The sequence below is a fragment of the Salvelinus alpinus genome, chromosome 16, assembly GCF_045679555.1.
Source record: "Salvelinus alpinus chromosome 16, SLU_Salpinus.1, whole genome shotgun sequence".
Classification (NCBI taxonomy): Eukaryota; Metazoa; Chordata; class Actinopteri; order Salmoniformes; family Salmonidae; genus Salvelinus; species Salvelinus alpinus.
In genome coordinates, this window is record NC_092101.1 from 48,480,551 (window position 1) to 48,497,453 (window position 16,903).

The 16,903-nt window shown below is 44.9% G+C and overlaps 1 protein-coding gene across 2 annotated transcripts in view; it reads left to right on the forward strand.

Moving 5' to 3' along the window:
- The first annotated feature begins 5,107 nt into the window (after positions 1 to 5,107).
- Positions 5,108 to 16,903, forward strand: part of rxrgb (retinoid X receptor, gamma b) — an 84,120-nt gene continuing 72,324 nt past the window's right edge. For both annotated transcript variants that reach the window (XM_071346500.1, XM_071346501.1), the window contains exon 1: positions 5,108 to 5,258. In XM_071346500.1, coding sequence (XP_071202601.1) covers positions 5,222 to 5,258 — 37 coding nt within the window. In that variant the 5' untranslated portion in view covers positions 5,108 to 5,221. The remainder of the gene's footprint in view (positions 5,259 to 16,903) is intronic.

Genomic DNA, 16,903 nt, shown 5'->3' on the forward strand with positions numbered 1-16,903 from the left:
TTCATGTTGCATGTGCCTAGACCCCCCCCCCCCCCCCCTTTACTGGGGCTGGCTATCAGGGATGCTGGTGAAAGACAACAGCCAAGGAAAGAATATGGAGGTGGAGAGGGAGAGGGAGAAAGAAAGAAAAAGAGAGAGAGGGAGAGAGGGAGAGAAAGAAAGCGAGAAAGAGCAGATCTGATTCATATGGGAATTTAATACTAGCCCAGCTCTATCATCGAGACTCATAAAAAATATTCTCATTCCTGGCATGCTCACCAGAGCACTTTCCCTGCCAACTAACCACACAGGGAAGGAAACAAAATGAGATAAAGAGGACCCCAAGGAGATGGAGAGACAGAGAGAGAGGGCGGTTAGAGAGACAGAGTCCCTGGACCTGGAGAGAGAGAGAGAGAGGTAGACAAGAGCTTGCTTAGTTATAAACAAAAATAAAGATCCCTCCCTTCCAAACAGAATCCCTGTCTGCCACATTTCATCTTTTGTGTTTGTGAGATGGATGATGTTCGTTACTGTTGTGTGGCATTGTCTCATCCCAGCAGCCACAGGGAAGGGGAACATTTATCATCTCAAGCCTATGTATGGGGAGGGGGGTAGGGGTGTAGGTGGTTGGGGGAGGGGAGCAGAGGGGTTTGATAAAGCATGATGGAGATGGGTTAATGAGGACAGAAGCAGATGAAGAGAGAACCGTCTCCCATGACTTCCCTTAAACACACTATAAGCACAGCCAAAGAGAGAGGGGAAAGAGTGTATTTTTCAGGCATGCATGCATTGGCTGTTTTGTGTTCTGTATTCTGTATTCTGTATTCTGTATTCTGTGTTCTGTATTCTGTGTTCTGTATTCTGTATTCTGTATTCTGTGTTCTGTGTTGTGTGTTGTGTATATGTGTGTTTCATTCAACATGGTTATTTATGCTGTGCATGTGTAATGGGGGTCGTTCGGTGAACTAGGCTCATGTGATGAGTAACATCTGCCTTAGATCTGAAGACTATGAGATTTTCAAGCTAATGCATAGGCTTTAGTTCAGTGGGCTAACACATTCCTGACTCTAGGTTGATAAGTGTTGCTGCTCCTCTGTTCTGCTTCTGTCCTCCACTATAAGAGCTGTGCTAGCAGGTGGCCCAGGTCTGTTGTGTTGGGTGAGGGATTAGGCTTTAGGACATTGTTTGGTGGGAATGGTGCTGTGAATACAAAGGGATTAGTCCAAAGGGTTGCTTCATTGACCGTGTGTGTGTGTGTGTGTGTGTGTGTGTGTGTGTGTGTGTGTGTGTGTGTGTGTGTGTGTGTGTGTGTGTGTGTTTGTGTATATTTGTGTTTGGGAGGTGGCTTGGAATTTAGGTGATGATGGTAGAGATCTAGATGGAATGGCAAAACAAAACAATGCTTTTGCCAGTAGTCTAACACCCCACAGCTTCAGTAGTCCAACACCCCACAGCTTCAGTAGTCCAACACCCCACAGCTTCAGTAGTCTAACACCCCACAGCTTCAGTAGTCTAACACCCCACAGCTTCAGTAGTCCAACACCCCACAGCTTCAGTAGTCCAACACCCCACAGCTTCAGTAATCCAACACCCCACAGCTTCAGTAGTCTAACACCCCACAGCTTCAGTAGTCTAACACCCCACAGCTTCAGTAGTCCAACACCCCACAGCTTCAGTAGTCAAACACCCCACAGCTTCAGTAGTCCAACACCCCACAGCTTCAGTAGTCTAACACCCCACAGCTTCATTAGTCCAACACCCCACAGCTTCAGTAGTCCAACACCCCACAGCTTCAGTAGTCTAACACCCCACAGCTCCAGTAGTCCAACACCCCACAGCTTCAGCAGTAAAACACCCCACAGCTTCAGTAGTCCAACACCCCACAGCTTCAGTAGTCCAACACCCCACAGCTTCAGTAGTCCAACACCCCACAGCTTCAGTAGTCTACCACCCCACAGCTTCAGTAGTCCAACACCCCACAGCTTCAGTAGTCCAACACCCCACAGCTTCAGTAGTCCAACACCCCACAGCTTCAGTAGTCCAACACCCCACAGCTTCAGTAGTCTAACACCCCACAGCTTCATTAGTCCAACACCCCACAGCTTCAGTAATCCAACACACCACAGCTTCAGTAGTCTAACACCCCACAGCTTCAGTAGTCTAACACCCCACAGCTTCAGTAGTCCAACACCCCACAGCTTCAGTAGTCCAACACCCCACAGCTTCAGTAGTCTAACACCCCACAGCTTCAGTAGTCTAACACCCCACAGCTTCAGTAGTCCAACACCCCACAGCTTCAGCAGTAAAACACCCCAAAGCTTCAGTAGTCCAACACCCCACAGCTTCAGCAGTCCAACACCCACAGCTTCAGTAGTCCAACACCCCACAGCTTCAGTAGTCTAACACCCCACAGCTTCATTAGTCCAACACCCCACAGCTTCATTAGTCCAACACCCCACAGCTTCAGTAGTCTAACACCCCACAGCTTCAGTAGTCCAACACCCCACAGCTTCAGTAGTCTAACACCCCACAGCTTCAGTAGTCTAACACCCCACAGCTTCAGTAGTCCAACACCCCACAGCTTCAGCAGTAAAACACCCCACAGCTTCAGTAGTCCAACACCCCACAGCTTCAGTAGTCCAACACCCCACAGCTTCAGTAGTCCAACACCCCACAGCTTCAGTCGTCCAACACCCCACAGCTTCAGTAGTCCAACACCCCACAGCTTCAGTAGTCCAACACCCCGCAGCTTCAGTAGTCTAACACCCCACAGCTTCAGTAGTCCAACACCCCACAGCTTCAGTAATCCAACACCCCACAGCTTCAGTAGTCTAACACCCCACAGCTTCAGTAGTCTAACACCCCACAGCTTCAGTAGTCCAACACCCCACAGCTTCAGTAGTCCAACACCCCACAGCTTCAGTAGTCTAACACCCCACAGCTTCATTAGTCCAACACCCCACAGCTTCAGTAGTCCAACACCCCACAGCTTCAGTAGTCCAACACCCCACAGCTTCAGTAGTCTGACACCCCACAGATTCAGTAGTCTAACACCCCACAGCTTCAGTAGTCCAACACCCCACAGCTTCAGTAGTCCAACACCCCACAGCTTCAGTAGTCTAACACCCCACAGCTTCAGTAGTCTAACACCCCACAGCTTCAGTAGTCCAACACCCCACAGCTTCAGCAGTAAAACACCCCACAGCTTCAGTAGTCCAACACCCCACAGCTTCAGTAGTCTAACACCCCACAGCTTCAGTAGTCCAACACCCCACAGCTTCAGTAGTCCAACACCCCACAGCTTCAGTAGTCTAACACCCCACAGCTTCAGCAGTCCAACACCCCACAGCTTCAGTAGTCCAACACCCCACAGCTTCAGTAGTCTAACACCCCACAGCTTCAGTAGTCCAACAACCCACAGCTTCAGTAGTCCAACACCCCACAGCTTCAGTAGTCTAACAACCCACAGCTTCAGTAGTCTAACACCCCACAGCTTCAGTAGTCTAACACCCCACAGCTTCGCCTATCTTTGAGGTAATGTTGACAATAACATTAGGCCTTCTACTCAATCATGTTGAATATTTGCACAAGCCCCATTCCTTGACTGCCATACAAATGAAATGCCATTTAAGAGATAGGCTAAAAGGCTATTTTATATGACCTCAGTCTAGGCAACATAAAAGCATGGTATGGTGTTGTGATTGTAAATCTTACATCTGATTTCCTCCACTAAATTTCCCGCTCCATGTGGTCCATAAAACCATGTGCAACCCTTTAAAAAAAATCCCAATGCCTTGAACCACATGCAGCCATTAGGAACACACAAAAGAGAGAACCGACAAATAGCCCTTTTAATGCCCTCTCTTTGACTTTAATGAATTTATGTAATCTAATGGAGGTGGTGGGGGTGGGGATGAGGAGGGGTAACAAATGAAAAGCCCTGATCAGTGTACAATGACTGGAGAAAAAATACCATTCATCTTGGGTAGCATTCTCCGGTGCTCGTTGTTACATGACCGCGGGTCGAGGTGCTTGTTCCATTAACAGGGCAACGAAAGGCTCTCTCTCAGTGGTCAGGGACCGGCGTTGACAGAGCGTCTGCGCGGCCTGCTCCCCCCAGTTCAAGATTGTGAATCCCTCAGCGCGGGTTGACTCCTGAGTAACCTTCTAAGGTACCGCGAACTCACCCTCAAATGACCCCAAACTCCGAAGAAAGATCTAGGGGATTCCAGGGGGTCACGAGACTCGGACCCGCACTTTTCAATAGGTAAACCGCTGAATGTGGAGGGTGCTTGGGTTGCCGGAGAGAGAAAAATAACTATATATCACTACATAAACAAAAACATTGCACACAGGCGTTCAGATTACACATAGGATACATCTCACACATACGCACACACGGACACATTTTTGTTCATTTGAATCAATCCAATTTAAAGGAAATGGGCCTAATCATATTCAAAATTAAGCTAAATGTGTGAACATAATTAAGAAGGTGAAAATATTGTAGGCTATTAAAATCGGTAAGCAGCCTATTCACACAATTTATAACGAGGGACTGACTACACGAAACAATATGCCTACTGGCCCTACAAAATGTCTTATTGATCTTTGCCAGGTCGCAGTTGTAAATGAGAACTTGTTCTCAACTGGTGAAAAACAACAACAATTTTTTTTTTTGCATTGTTCAATAAATCAAAATGTAATTACAGAGTAATTACAAAACATAGCCTAAAGGCAAAGATTAGACAAAAATATATTTTTTTATTATTGTTGAAATTATGAATAGGCTTTATTTGGTAGGCTATAAAACATACAAATGAAATGTAGCCTAAAATAAAATGAGTGTAGAAGGAGAGCGTATAGAAAGGCTTTTGGAAATGTGGAAACATCCACCTGATTTCACTTGGTTTAAAAACCCACGACTCTGGCTTTTAGAACGCCATATTGGATTTTTTTCTCGTTACTTTCTGTTTGCGAAAATGATTTGTGTCACGTTTTATACATTCTAGGTTGCAACGTTGTAACGCTGCGAGGCGAGAAGTGTCGTCAGGTTCGTGGGCTAGATATGTCGATGACTGTTGTCATTGGGAGGAGACCTGCTTTTGCCACCCCCTTACTGGGCCCCGCGTTGACCTGCCCTTGCACAGTTTTCCCGGTTGGGGAGTGTTATTCGCTGGGATGCTGTTGCTGCCTGTGACGGCGCGGCTATAGAGAACGACACAGCGCTAACTCACACATTATGGACAGAAGGCATAATGACCCTTATTTACACCCCAGTAAGTATCTTTCCTTGCTCTGTTTGAAATACGTTTATCCCTCAATAGTCGTTGTATAGTTCTGCTATTTGGAGACGGTTCATGGCGTCTTTTTCTCGGAGTGCCAGCGGGCGAGCTAGATGGAGCAGTCCACGGACTCGGCTGGAGATTTCCCTCCATAGATATTTATTCAATGGTCATGTTTAGTTGTCCTGTTTAGCACTCGTCCGGCTGTAGTGCCTCTTGACATGAGGGGCTGCGGCCAATGTAAAAGTCAGGGGATTGCGGTTCTCCTGTTCAGACAAGGTCAGAGGTTGGCAGTTTAATTGCGCTTAAATGTATGTAATTTATGATGGTGGTCCGGCATTTCTTGCTAACTGTTTTTGACATAAACACAATTTATTGGTTTACAATGGTGTTTTCCCTATCGTGGACGATATGTTTAGGCCTAACGATCGAAAGAGTGGGGCTTTTCTGTCCAGGTCTTCAACAAAACTTTCCCGAGTGGAAAAAAATAATCTTATGGGGCTCCCTGGTCAATGTGGAGACTGGAGGCTGCCCAATTGGAGTTATGGTTCACACATACATACCTCTTGTTAGGTTTTGACAGCATACCACGAACTTATTCAGACAAGAGAAACTGCACAGAAAACAAGAAGAAAAAAAACAAACATTTGAAGAGCCTAGGCAGCAAATAGGCCCATAGCTAATAACACTGTTATTTATTATGTATTGGTTGTAGCCTAGTCTGCAGCCTACTAATGTAATCATAGTGCAAGATGTGTGTAAAAGGCATTACATGCTGAGGTGAATACTAACATGCTGTGAGACTTTTGTGATGCTTTCAGTCTGTGATTTGTGCGCAGTTAAGTTGCAGGCCAGGGCATCTTTAAGTCCACATAGTGAGTCACACACTACATGCATCATTTATCATGTGATGTTCTCCTTGAATGAAACATTCGTTGCCAAGCCACTGCAATATAGCATGATGTTATTATCATCAACAGTGCTTTGTGACAATGTCGGGGGATCTCGAGTGTGTTGGGCTCCCCGAGTGGTGCAGTGGTCTGAGGCATCACAACAGACCCTGGTTCGATTCCAGGCCGTATCACAACCGGCCGTGATTGGGAGTCCCATAGGGAAGCGCACAATTGACCCAGCGTCGTCCGGGTTTGGCCGGGGTAGGCCGTCATTGTAAATAAGAATTTGTTCTTAACAGGCTTGCCTAGTTAAATAAAGGTGAATTAAAATAACAAATCTAAAACCACATTAAAGGGATTGGAGTCTCTTGAAGTCATCTATCTTTGGCATGTTGTTGCCTGACTTGCCTCCTAGATATTTCAGCAGAATGTATGTGGGTGAAACTGCCATCGCTGTGAATGGTTGTGTCTCCTGGTAATGGGAGACTGTTGTGAAGCGGTGAGCAAACAGATGACAGAATATTCATAAACAGACCATTTGTATCCCCTCAGACTAGAATCTTACTCAGTTCACTTCTGTTGTGTCTTGTTGAAATTGTTATACCTACCAGTGTACTGTAATAACAAGTTCATATGTTTAATAAGGTGTTATTTTATTCATGTTCCATAACAGACATCAGAGTTATGATATGAAACATTTAATTCTATCATCTTTTTTTATGGTTTATTATTTCGTACTAAACAAAAACTGTTGTAGTGACACTGAGTTCTGTGAAAGCTGTAACAGGCCATTCCAGTTAACTGTACAGTAATTAAATTGACACACTGTTCAGGACAACCTACTGTACAGGAAAGCATATTTAATAGCTATAATACAGTGTCGTTTCAGAGCCATGGACGATCACATTGACAAAATTAAAAAAAACTGTCCCGTGGAATTTGTAACATGTAATAGAGAATCTGTGCATCGAGCAAACCGTAGAGATCCTATAGGATGTTATCAATAAAACGTCACAATGCGGTGCGGAGCGTTCGATTTGGAAAGGAGACTCCCCTAAAACCATTGACAACTACATGCCGTTTTCAAGGGATTGTTAAATAAATGTTATAACTATTCGGTTTTAATATCACGTCTTGAAGAGCCTCGTCAGAACTACACATTTCAGATTATTCCACATTTATCTCTTATCATCAAGAGTTATACAGGAAGTAACTGCATGCTTTTCATGATCAGTAAACATCAATTGATCATGTAGTTTCAGATATGTGAGGGTAGCCTATCAATTTGGCATGTAGCTAGTATGCTTGGGCGGTATCCAGATTGTCCTACCTTCATACCGACCTTGTGCCATACCCTGGATATTCGGTAATACCGGCACTGAACACAGGGGTCGCTGTTTTCAAACCCTACTGATCCTCTGTAATCCAAACGTGTCAATGCTGTGCACGTGGAAGGATCTGACATTTGTAGTACTATGCTCTTCAAGAAAATAGATGTATAGCGGTTTGGAAATAAACTCTTCAAATAGAGTTCATAAGGCTTTTATACCAATTTTCTGTATACCGGTAAATAGCCTCTAAAATATATGTAAACAGACCATAAATGTCTAAATGATTTTTCTTGGAAAGCTGTGAGTGATGTTATATGATACAATATTAGTACTTGTTGCATTTACAACTTGTCTAAGTCCTGTCAACAACTGATTTCAACCAGTGTATGGCTATGGATTGACTGCATTGGTTGAACGGAAGGTTGGCATACCGGCAGTTCATTAGAAACATGTGTAGAATCATTCCTCTGAAGATGGCTAGCTAACAAACATACAGTACAGGAACATTCTTCAAGTTCATTATTTTACACTATCTTACACAGCAATGGCAAATCATGGTTGACCAATTCCCTGAACAAAATGGCTGACTTTTATCACATCATAAGAAGGTTAATGTCCATTCTAGTATTCCAATTCCTAATTCTATGAAGCAAATCAGGGAGAGGTCAGACTCAGCAGCACATCATAGTTTAATAAAGTTTGGAGAACTTCTGTGGATTATGCCAAGTTATAGATGTTCTTGCTTTTTGGCATTTCTGTGGTTTCCCGTCTCAGTCTGGGGGTTCACAGACGTGCAGGCATTCACTCTGCTGCTGCTGTTCAGGGAAACGATATGCACATAACTCGCAGATCTGTGGAAGTCCTGGAGATAAAGACAGTCAACGGAGATAGGGTGTAAAATAATTAGTGGAATGGGAAAGAAAGAGAGAGAGAAGAGGGAGAAAAGAGAGAGGGAAGAGCGAGAGAAGAGAGAGTGAGAAAGAGAGGAGAGAGAGAGGGAAGCGAGAGAGATGCAAGAGAGGGATGAGTGAGAGAGGGAAGAGAGAAAAAGAGAGGGAAGAGAGAGAAAGAGAGTGAGAGAAGAGAGAGAGAGAGGGAAGCGAGAGAGATGCAAGAGAGGGATGAGCGAGAGAGGGGAGAGAGAGAGAAAGAGAGAGAGAAGAGAGTGAGAAAGAGGGGTCCCACCAGGACTGGTTGACAGTAGCACTCTGAACTCTTGTTTAACTGCTGCCAAGGGTCAATGATCCTCATGATTTCTGTTTGAGTAACCAAATCAAATCAAATTTTATTTGTCACATGCGCCGAATACAACAGGTGTAGACCTTACAATGAAATGCCTACTTACAAGCCCTTAACCAACAATGCAGTTTTAAGAAAATACCTATAAAAAAGGTAAGAAAAACAAATAATTAAAGAGCAGCAGTAAATAACAATAGCGAAGAAGGAGAGGCGGGGGGTGGGGCAATGCAAATAGTCTGGGTAGCCATTTGATTTGCTGTTCAGGAGTCTTATGGCTTGGGGGTAGAAGCTGTTTAGAAGCCTCTTGGACCTAGACTTGGTGCTCCGTTATCGCTTGCCGTGCGGTAGCAGAGACAACAGTCTATGACTAGGGTGGCTGGAGTCTTTGACAATTTTTACGGCCTTCCTCTGACACCGCCTGGTATAGAGGTGCTGGATGGCTGGAAGCTTGGCCCCGGTGATGTACTGGGCGGTACGCACTACCCTCTGTGTTGCCTTGCGGTCGGAGGCCGAGCAGTTGCCATACCAGGCAGTGATGCAACCCGTCACGATGCTCTCGATGGTGCAGCTGAAAAACCTTTTGAGGATCTGAGGACCCATGCCAAATCTTTTTAGTCTCCTGAGGGAGAATAGGTTTTGTCGTGCCCTCTTCACGACTGTTTTGGTGTGCTTTGAACATGTTAGTATGTTGGTGATGTGGACACCAAGGAACTTGAAGCTCTCAACCTGCTCCACTACAGGCCCATCGATGAGAATGGAGGCGTGCTCGGTTCTCCTTTTCCTATAGTCCACAATCATCTCCTTTGTCTTGATCACGTTGCGGGAGAGGTTGTTGTCCTGGCACCACACGGTCAGGTCTCTGACCTCCTCCCTATATGCTGTCTCATCGTTGTCGGTGATCAGGCCTATCACTGTTGTGTCATCTGCAAATTTAATGATGGTGTTGGAGTCGTGCCTGGCCGTGCAGTCATGAGTGAACAAGGAGTACAGGAGGGGACTGAGCACGCACCCCTGAGGGACCCCTGTGTTGAGGATCAGCGTGGCGGATGTGTTGTTACCTACCCTCACCACCTGGGGTGGTGAGTTGCAGAGGGAGGTGTTTAGTCCCAGGGTCCTTAGCTTAGTGATGAGCTTTGAGGGCACTATGGTGTTGAACGCTGAGCTGTAGTCAATGAACAGCATTCTCATATAGGTGTTCCTCTTGTCCAGGTGTGAAAGGGCAGTGTGGAGTGTAATAGAGATTGCATCATCTATGGATCTGTTGGTGCGGTATGCAAATTGGAGTGGGTCTAGGGTTTCCGGGATAATGGTGTTGATGTGAGCCATGACCAGCCTTTCAAAGCATTTCATTGCTACAGACGTGAGTGCTACGGGTTGGTAGTCATTTTGGCAGGTTAGCTTAGTGTTCTTGGGCACAGGGACTATGGTGGTCTGCTTGAAACATGTTGGTATTACAGACTCAGACAGGGAGAGGTTGAAAATGTCAGTGAAGACACTTGCCACTTTGTCAGCGCATGCTCGGAGTACATGTCCTGGTAATCCGGCCTTGTCAATGTTGACTTGTTTTAAGGTCTTACTCACATGATCACACAATCGTACGGAATAGCTGATGCTCTCATGCATGTTTCAGTGTTACTTGCCTCAAAGCGAGCATAGAAGTCGTTTAGCTCGTCTGGTAGGCTGTGCTTCCATTTGTAGTCTGTAATAGTTTACAAGCCCTGCCACATCCAACGAGCGTCGGAGCCGGTGTTGTACGATTCGATCTTAGTCCTGTATTGACGCTTTGCCTGTTTGATGGTTCGTCGGAGGGCATAGCGGGATTTCATAGAAGCTTCCGTGTTAGAGTCCCACTCCTTGAAAGCTGCAGCTCTACCCTTAGGTCAGTGCGAATGTTGCCTGTAATCCATGGCTTCTGGTTGGGGTATGTACGTACAGTCACTGTGGGGACAACGTCCTCGATTAACTTATTGATAAAGCCAGTGACTGATGTGGTGTACTCCTCAATGCCATCGGAAGAATATTCCAGTCTGTGCTAGCAAAACAGTCCTGTAGTTTAGCATCTGCTTCACCTGACCACTTTTTTATAGACCGAGTCACTGGTGCTTCCTGCTTTAATATTTGCTTGTAAGCAGGAATCAGGAGGATATAATTATGGTCAGACTTGCCAAATGGAGGGCGAGAGAGAGGTTTGTACACTTCTCTGTGTGTGAAGTAAAGGTGGTCCACAGTTCTTTTCCTTTCTGGTAGCACATTTAACATGCTGATAGAAATGAGGTTAAACTGATTTGAGTTTCCCTGCATTAAAGTCTTCGGCCACTTGGAGCGCCGCCTCTGGATGAGCGTTTTCCTGTTTGCTTATGGTGGTATACAGCTTATTGTGTGAGGTTTTATTGCCAGCATCGGCCTGTGGTTGTATGTAGACAGCTACGAAAAATACAGATGAAAATTCTCTAGGAAGATAGTGTGGTCTAAAGCTTATCATGAGGTACTCTACCTCAGGCGAGCAAAGCCTCGAGACTTCCTTAGATATCGTGCACCAGCTGTTGTTTACATATATGCATAGGCCACCGCCCCATGTCTTACCAGAGGCTGCTGTTCTGTCCTGTCGATAGAGTGTATAACCCGCCAGCTGTATGTTCTTAATGTCGTCGTTCAGCCACGACTCGGTGAAACACAAGATATTACAGATTTTAATGTCCCGTTGGTAGGATATACGTGCTTTCAGTTCGTCCCATTTATTTTCCAGCGATTGAATGTTAGCTAGCAGGACGGAAGGCAAAGACAGATTAGCAATTTGTCGCCTGATCCTCACGAGGCACCCCAATCTTTTTCTGCAAAATCTCTGTTTCCTTCTCCAGCGAATGACGGGGATTGGGGCCTGGTCCGGTGTCTGTAGTATATCCCTCCCCTCTGACTCATTGAAGAAAAACTCTTTGTCTAATCTTAGATGAATAATCGCAGTTCTGATGTCCAGAAGCTCTATTCGGTAGCAGCAACATTATGTACAAAACAACAACGCGAAAAAACAAACAAAATAGCATGGTTGGTGAAGAGCCTATAAGACGGCAGCCAAGTCCTCCGACGCCATCATGGATACCCACTCTACGTGTACACACACACACACACACACACACACACACACACACACACACACACACACACACACACACACACACACACACTCCTTCACTCACTCACACACTCCTTCACTCACTCACACACTCCTTCACTCACTCACACACTCACTCACACACTCCTTCACTCACTCACACACTCACACACTCACACACTCACACTCCAATAGGCTATTACCAGGCTCCATAATGCACATATATTGTGTGCCGTCTGCTAATACATATGACAGTTTTGAACTGCAGTTGGTCTGAAATGGCAGAATCCTTGTGCAAATATGGCCTGGTCGACACACCCACACCTGTATGGCTTGGTATTACCGGGCGGGGGCGGGGCGGGAAGGGGGGTTCTATAGAGGGAGAGTCAACTTGTGAGTTTGTTGTTTACAGGCTGGTTTGGTTTCATAGTCAAATAGGCCCTCCCATTCATATGCTTCGTCACATGCCCATTTTGTCACATTGTCTTTTTTGCTATGCAGTGCTTGGATGTCTTGACACTTTTTAATTTAGTTCATGTACTTCGACTTTTACTAGAGCCAGGACGATACTAGTATCGCGATACTCCTTAGTATTGGTGCAAGGAAACAAAACAGATTTAACTTCTGTAGGAAAACAGCCCTAATGTTGGAAACAATCATCATTATGTTGTCATCCCGAGTCACATTTATTTATTTTCCAAGCTACAGCACACAATATGTTACATACAGCAGGTTTTTAAAGGACCAAAGAGTTGTCTGCTTCATGTTTTCATTTTTGACATGTAAAAGACAATAACTGGTGTTACCCTCACCTGCTATTATTACAGCCCTACTAACTGGTGTTATCCTCACCTGCTATTATCACAGCTCTACTAACTGGTGTTATCCTCACCTGCTATTATCACAGCCCTACTAACTGGTGTTATCCTCACCTGCTATTATCACAGCTCTACTAACTGGTGTTATCCTCACCTGCTATTATCACAGCCCTACTAACTGGTGTTAACCTCACCTGCTATCATCACAGCCCTACTAACTGGTGTTATCCTCACCTGCTATTATCACAGCCATACTAACTGGTGTTATCCTCACCTGCTATTATCACAGCTCTACTAACTGGTGTTATCCTCACCTGCTATTATCACAGCTCTACTAACTGGTGTTATCCTCACCTGCTATTATCACAGCCCTACTAACTGGTGTTATCCTCACCTGCTATTATCACAGCTCTACTAACTGGTGTTATCCTCACCTGCTATCATCACAGCCCTACTAACTGGTGTTAACCTCACCTGCTATCATCACAGCCCTACTAACTGGTGTTAACCTCACCTGCTATCATCACAGCCCTACTAACTGGTGTTATCATCACCTGCTATAATCACCTGCTATCATCACAGCCCTACTAACTGGTGTTATCCTCACCTGCTATTATCACAGCCCTGCTAACTGGTGTTAACCTCACCTGCTATCATCACAGCCCTACTAACTGGTGTTATCCTCACCTGCTATCATCACAGCCCTACTAACTGGTGTTAACCTCACCTGCTATCATCACAGCCCTACTAACTGGTGTTATCCTCACCTGCTATCCTCACCTGCTATCATCACAGCCCTACTAACTGGTGTTAACCTCACCTGCTATCATCACAGCTCTACTAACTGGTGTTATCCTCACCTGCTATTATCACAGCCCTACTAACTGGTGTTAACCTCACCTGCTATTATCACAGCTCTACTAACTGGTGTTATCCTCACCTGCTATCATCACAGCCCTACTAACTGGTGTTAACCTCACCTGCTATCATCACAGCCCTACTAACTGGTGTTATCCTCACCTGCTATTATCACAGCCCTACTAACTGGTGTTATCATCACCTGCTATTATCACAGCCCTACTAACTGGTGTTATCCTCACCTGCTATCATCACAGCTCTACTAACTGGTGTTAACCTCACCTGCTATTATCACAGCCCTACTAACTGGTGTTACCCTCACCTGCTATTATCACAGCCCTAATAACTGGTGTTACCCTCACCTGCTATTATCACAGCCCTACTAACTGGTGTTATCCTCACCTGCTATTATCACAGCTCTACTAACTGGTGTTACCCTCACCTGCTATTATCACAGCCCTACTAACTGGTGTTATCCTCACCTGCTATCATCACAGCCCTACTAACTGGTGTTAACCTCACCTGCTATTATCACAGCCCTACTAACTGGTGTTATCATCACCTGCTATTATCACAGCCCTACTAACTGGTGTTATCATCACCTGCTATTATCACAGCCCTACTAACTGGTGTTATCCTCACCTGCTATTATCACAGCCCTACTAACTGGTGTTATCATCACCTGCTATTATCACAGCCCTACTAACTGGTGTTATCCTCACCTGCTATTATCACAGCCCTACTAACTGGTGTTATCATCACCTGCTATTATCACAGCCCTACTAACTGGTGTTATCCTCACCTGCTATTATCACAGCCCTACTAACTGGTGTTATCATCACCTGCTATTATCACAGCCCTACTAACTGGTGTTATCCTCACCTGCTATTATCACAGCCCTACTAACTGGTGTTATCCTCACCTGCTATTATCACAGCCCTACTAACTGGTGTTATCATCACCTGCTATTATCACAGCCCTACTAACTGGTGTTATCCTCACCTGCTATTATCACAGCCCTACTAACTGGTGTTATCATCACCTGCTATTATCACAGCCCTACTAACTGGTGTTATCATCACCTGCTATTATCACAGCTCTACTAACTGGTGTTATCCTCACCTGCTATTATCACAGCCCTACTAACTGGTGTTATCATCACCTGCTATTATCACAGCCCTACTAACTGGTGTTATCCTCACCTGCTATCATCACAGCCCTACTAACTGGTGTTAACCTCACCTGCTATTATCACAGCTCTACTAACTGGTGTTATCCTCACCTGCTATTATCACAGCCCTACTAACTGGTGTTATCATCACCTGCTATTATCACAGCCCTACTAACTGGTGTTATCCTCACCTGCTATCATCACAGCCCTACTAACTGGTGTTAACCTCACCTGCTATTATCACAGCTCTACTAACTGGTGTTATCTTCACCTGCTATTATCACAGCCCTGCTAACTGGTGTTATCATCACCTGCTATTATTACAGCCCTACTAACTGGTGTTATCCTCACCTGCTATTATCACAGCCCTACTAACTGGTGTTATCATCACCTGCTATTATTACAGCCCTACTAACTGGTGTTATCATCACCTGCTATTATCACAGCCCTACTAACTGGTGTTAACCTCACCTGCTATTATCACAGCTCTACTAACTGGTGTTAACCTCACCTGCTATTATCACAGCTCTACTAACTGGTGTTATCATCACCTGCTATTATTACAGCCCTACTAACTGGTGTTATCATCACCTGCTATAATCACCTGCTATCATCACAGCCCTACTAACTGGTGTTAACCTCACCTGCTATTATCACAGCTCTACTAACTGGTGTTAACCTCACCTGCTATCATCACAGCTCTACTAACTGGTGTTATCCTCACCTGCTATTATCACAGCCCTGCTAACTGGTGTTATCCTCACCTGCTATCATCACAGCCCTACTAACTGGTGTTATCATCACCTGCTATTATCAATGCCCTACTAACTGGTGTTATCCTCACCTGCTATCATCACAGCCCTACTAACTGGTGTTATCATCACCTGCTATTATCACAGCCCTGCTAACTGGTGTTAACCTCACCTGCTATCATCACATCCCTACTAACTGGTGTTATCCTCACCTGCTATCATCACAGCCCTACTAACTGGTGTTAACCTCACCTGCTATCATCACAGCCCTACTAACTGGTGTTATCCTCACCTGCTATCATCACAGCCCTACTAACTGGTGTTAACCTCACCTGCTATCATTACAGCCCTACTAACTGGTGTTATCCTCACCTGCTATCATCACAGCCCTACTAACTGGTGTTAACCTCACCTGCTATCATCAGAGCTCTACCTACTGGTGTTATCCTCACCTGCTATCATCACAGCCCTACTAACTGGTGTTATCCTCACCTGCTATCATTACAGCTCTACTAACTGGTGTTATCCTCACCTGCTATCATCACAGCTCTACTAACTGGTGTTATCATCACCTGCTATTATCACAGCTCTACTAACTGGTGTTATCCTCACCTGCTATCATCACAGCTCTACTAACTGGTGTTATCCTCACCTGCTATCCTCACCTGCTATCATCACAGCCCTACTAACTGGTGTTATCCTCACCTGCTATCATTACAGCTCTACTAACTGGTGTTATCCTCACCTGCTATCATCACAGCTCTACACCTGGGAAAACACCATTCCAAACAGTACACCTGGGAAAACACCATTCTAAACAGCACACCTAGGAAAACACCATTCTTAACAGCACACCTGGGAAAACATCATTCTTAACAGCACACCTGGGAAAACACCATTCTAAACAGCACACCTGGGAAAACATCATTCTTAACAGCACACCTGGGAAAACACCATTCTAAACAGTACACCTGGGAAAACACCATTCTTAACAGCACACCTGGGAAAACACCATTCTTAACAGCACACCTGATAGTGGTTCCATATGTGACAGAAATTAACATCTCTGTTAGAAACTTAAAAAAGGGGGAATCTAAAAATGCAACTACTAGGATGGGCTGCTAATATGACTAGGATTATCATCAACTAGCACGGGATGCTAATATGACTAGGATTATCATCAACTAGCACGGGATGCTAATATGACTAGGATTATCATCAACTAGCATGGTTTACTAATATGACTAGGATTATCATCAACTAGCACGGGATGCTAATATGACTAGGATTATCATCAACTAGCATGGGATGCTAATATGACTAGGATTATCATCAACTAGCACGGGATGCTAATATGACTAGGATTATCATCAACTAGCATGGTTTACTAATATGACTAGGATTATCATCAATTAGCATGGGATGCTAATATGACTAGGATTGTGTCTTTGGCTTCTGGACAGCGAAA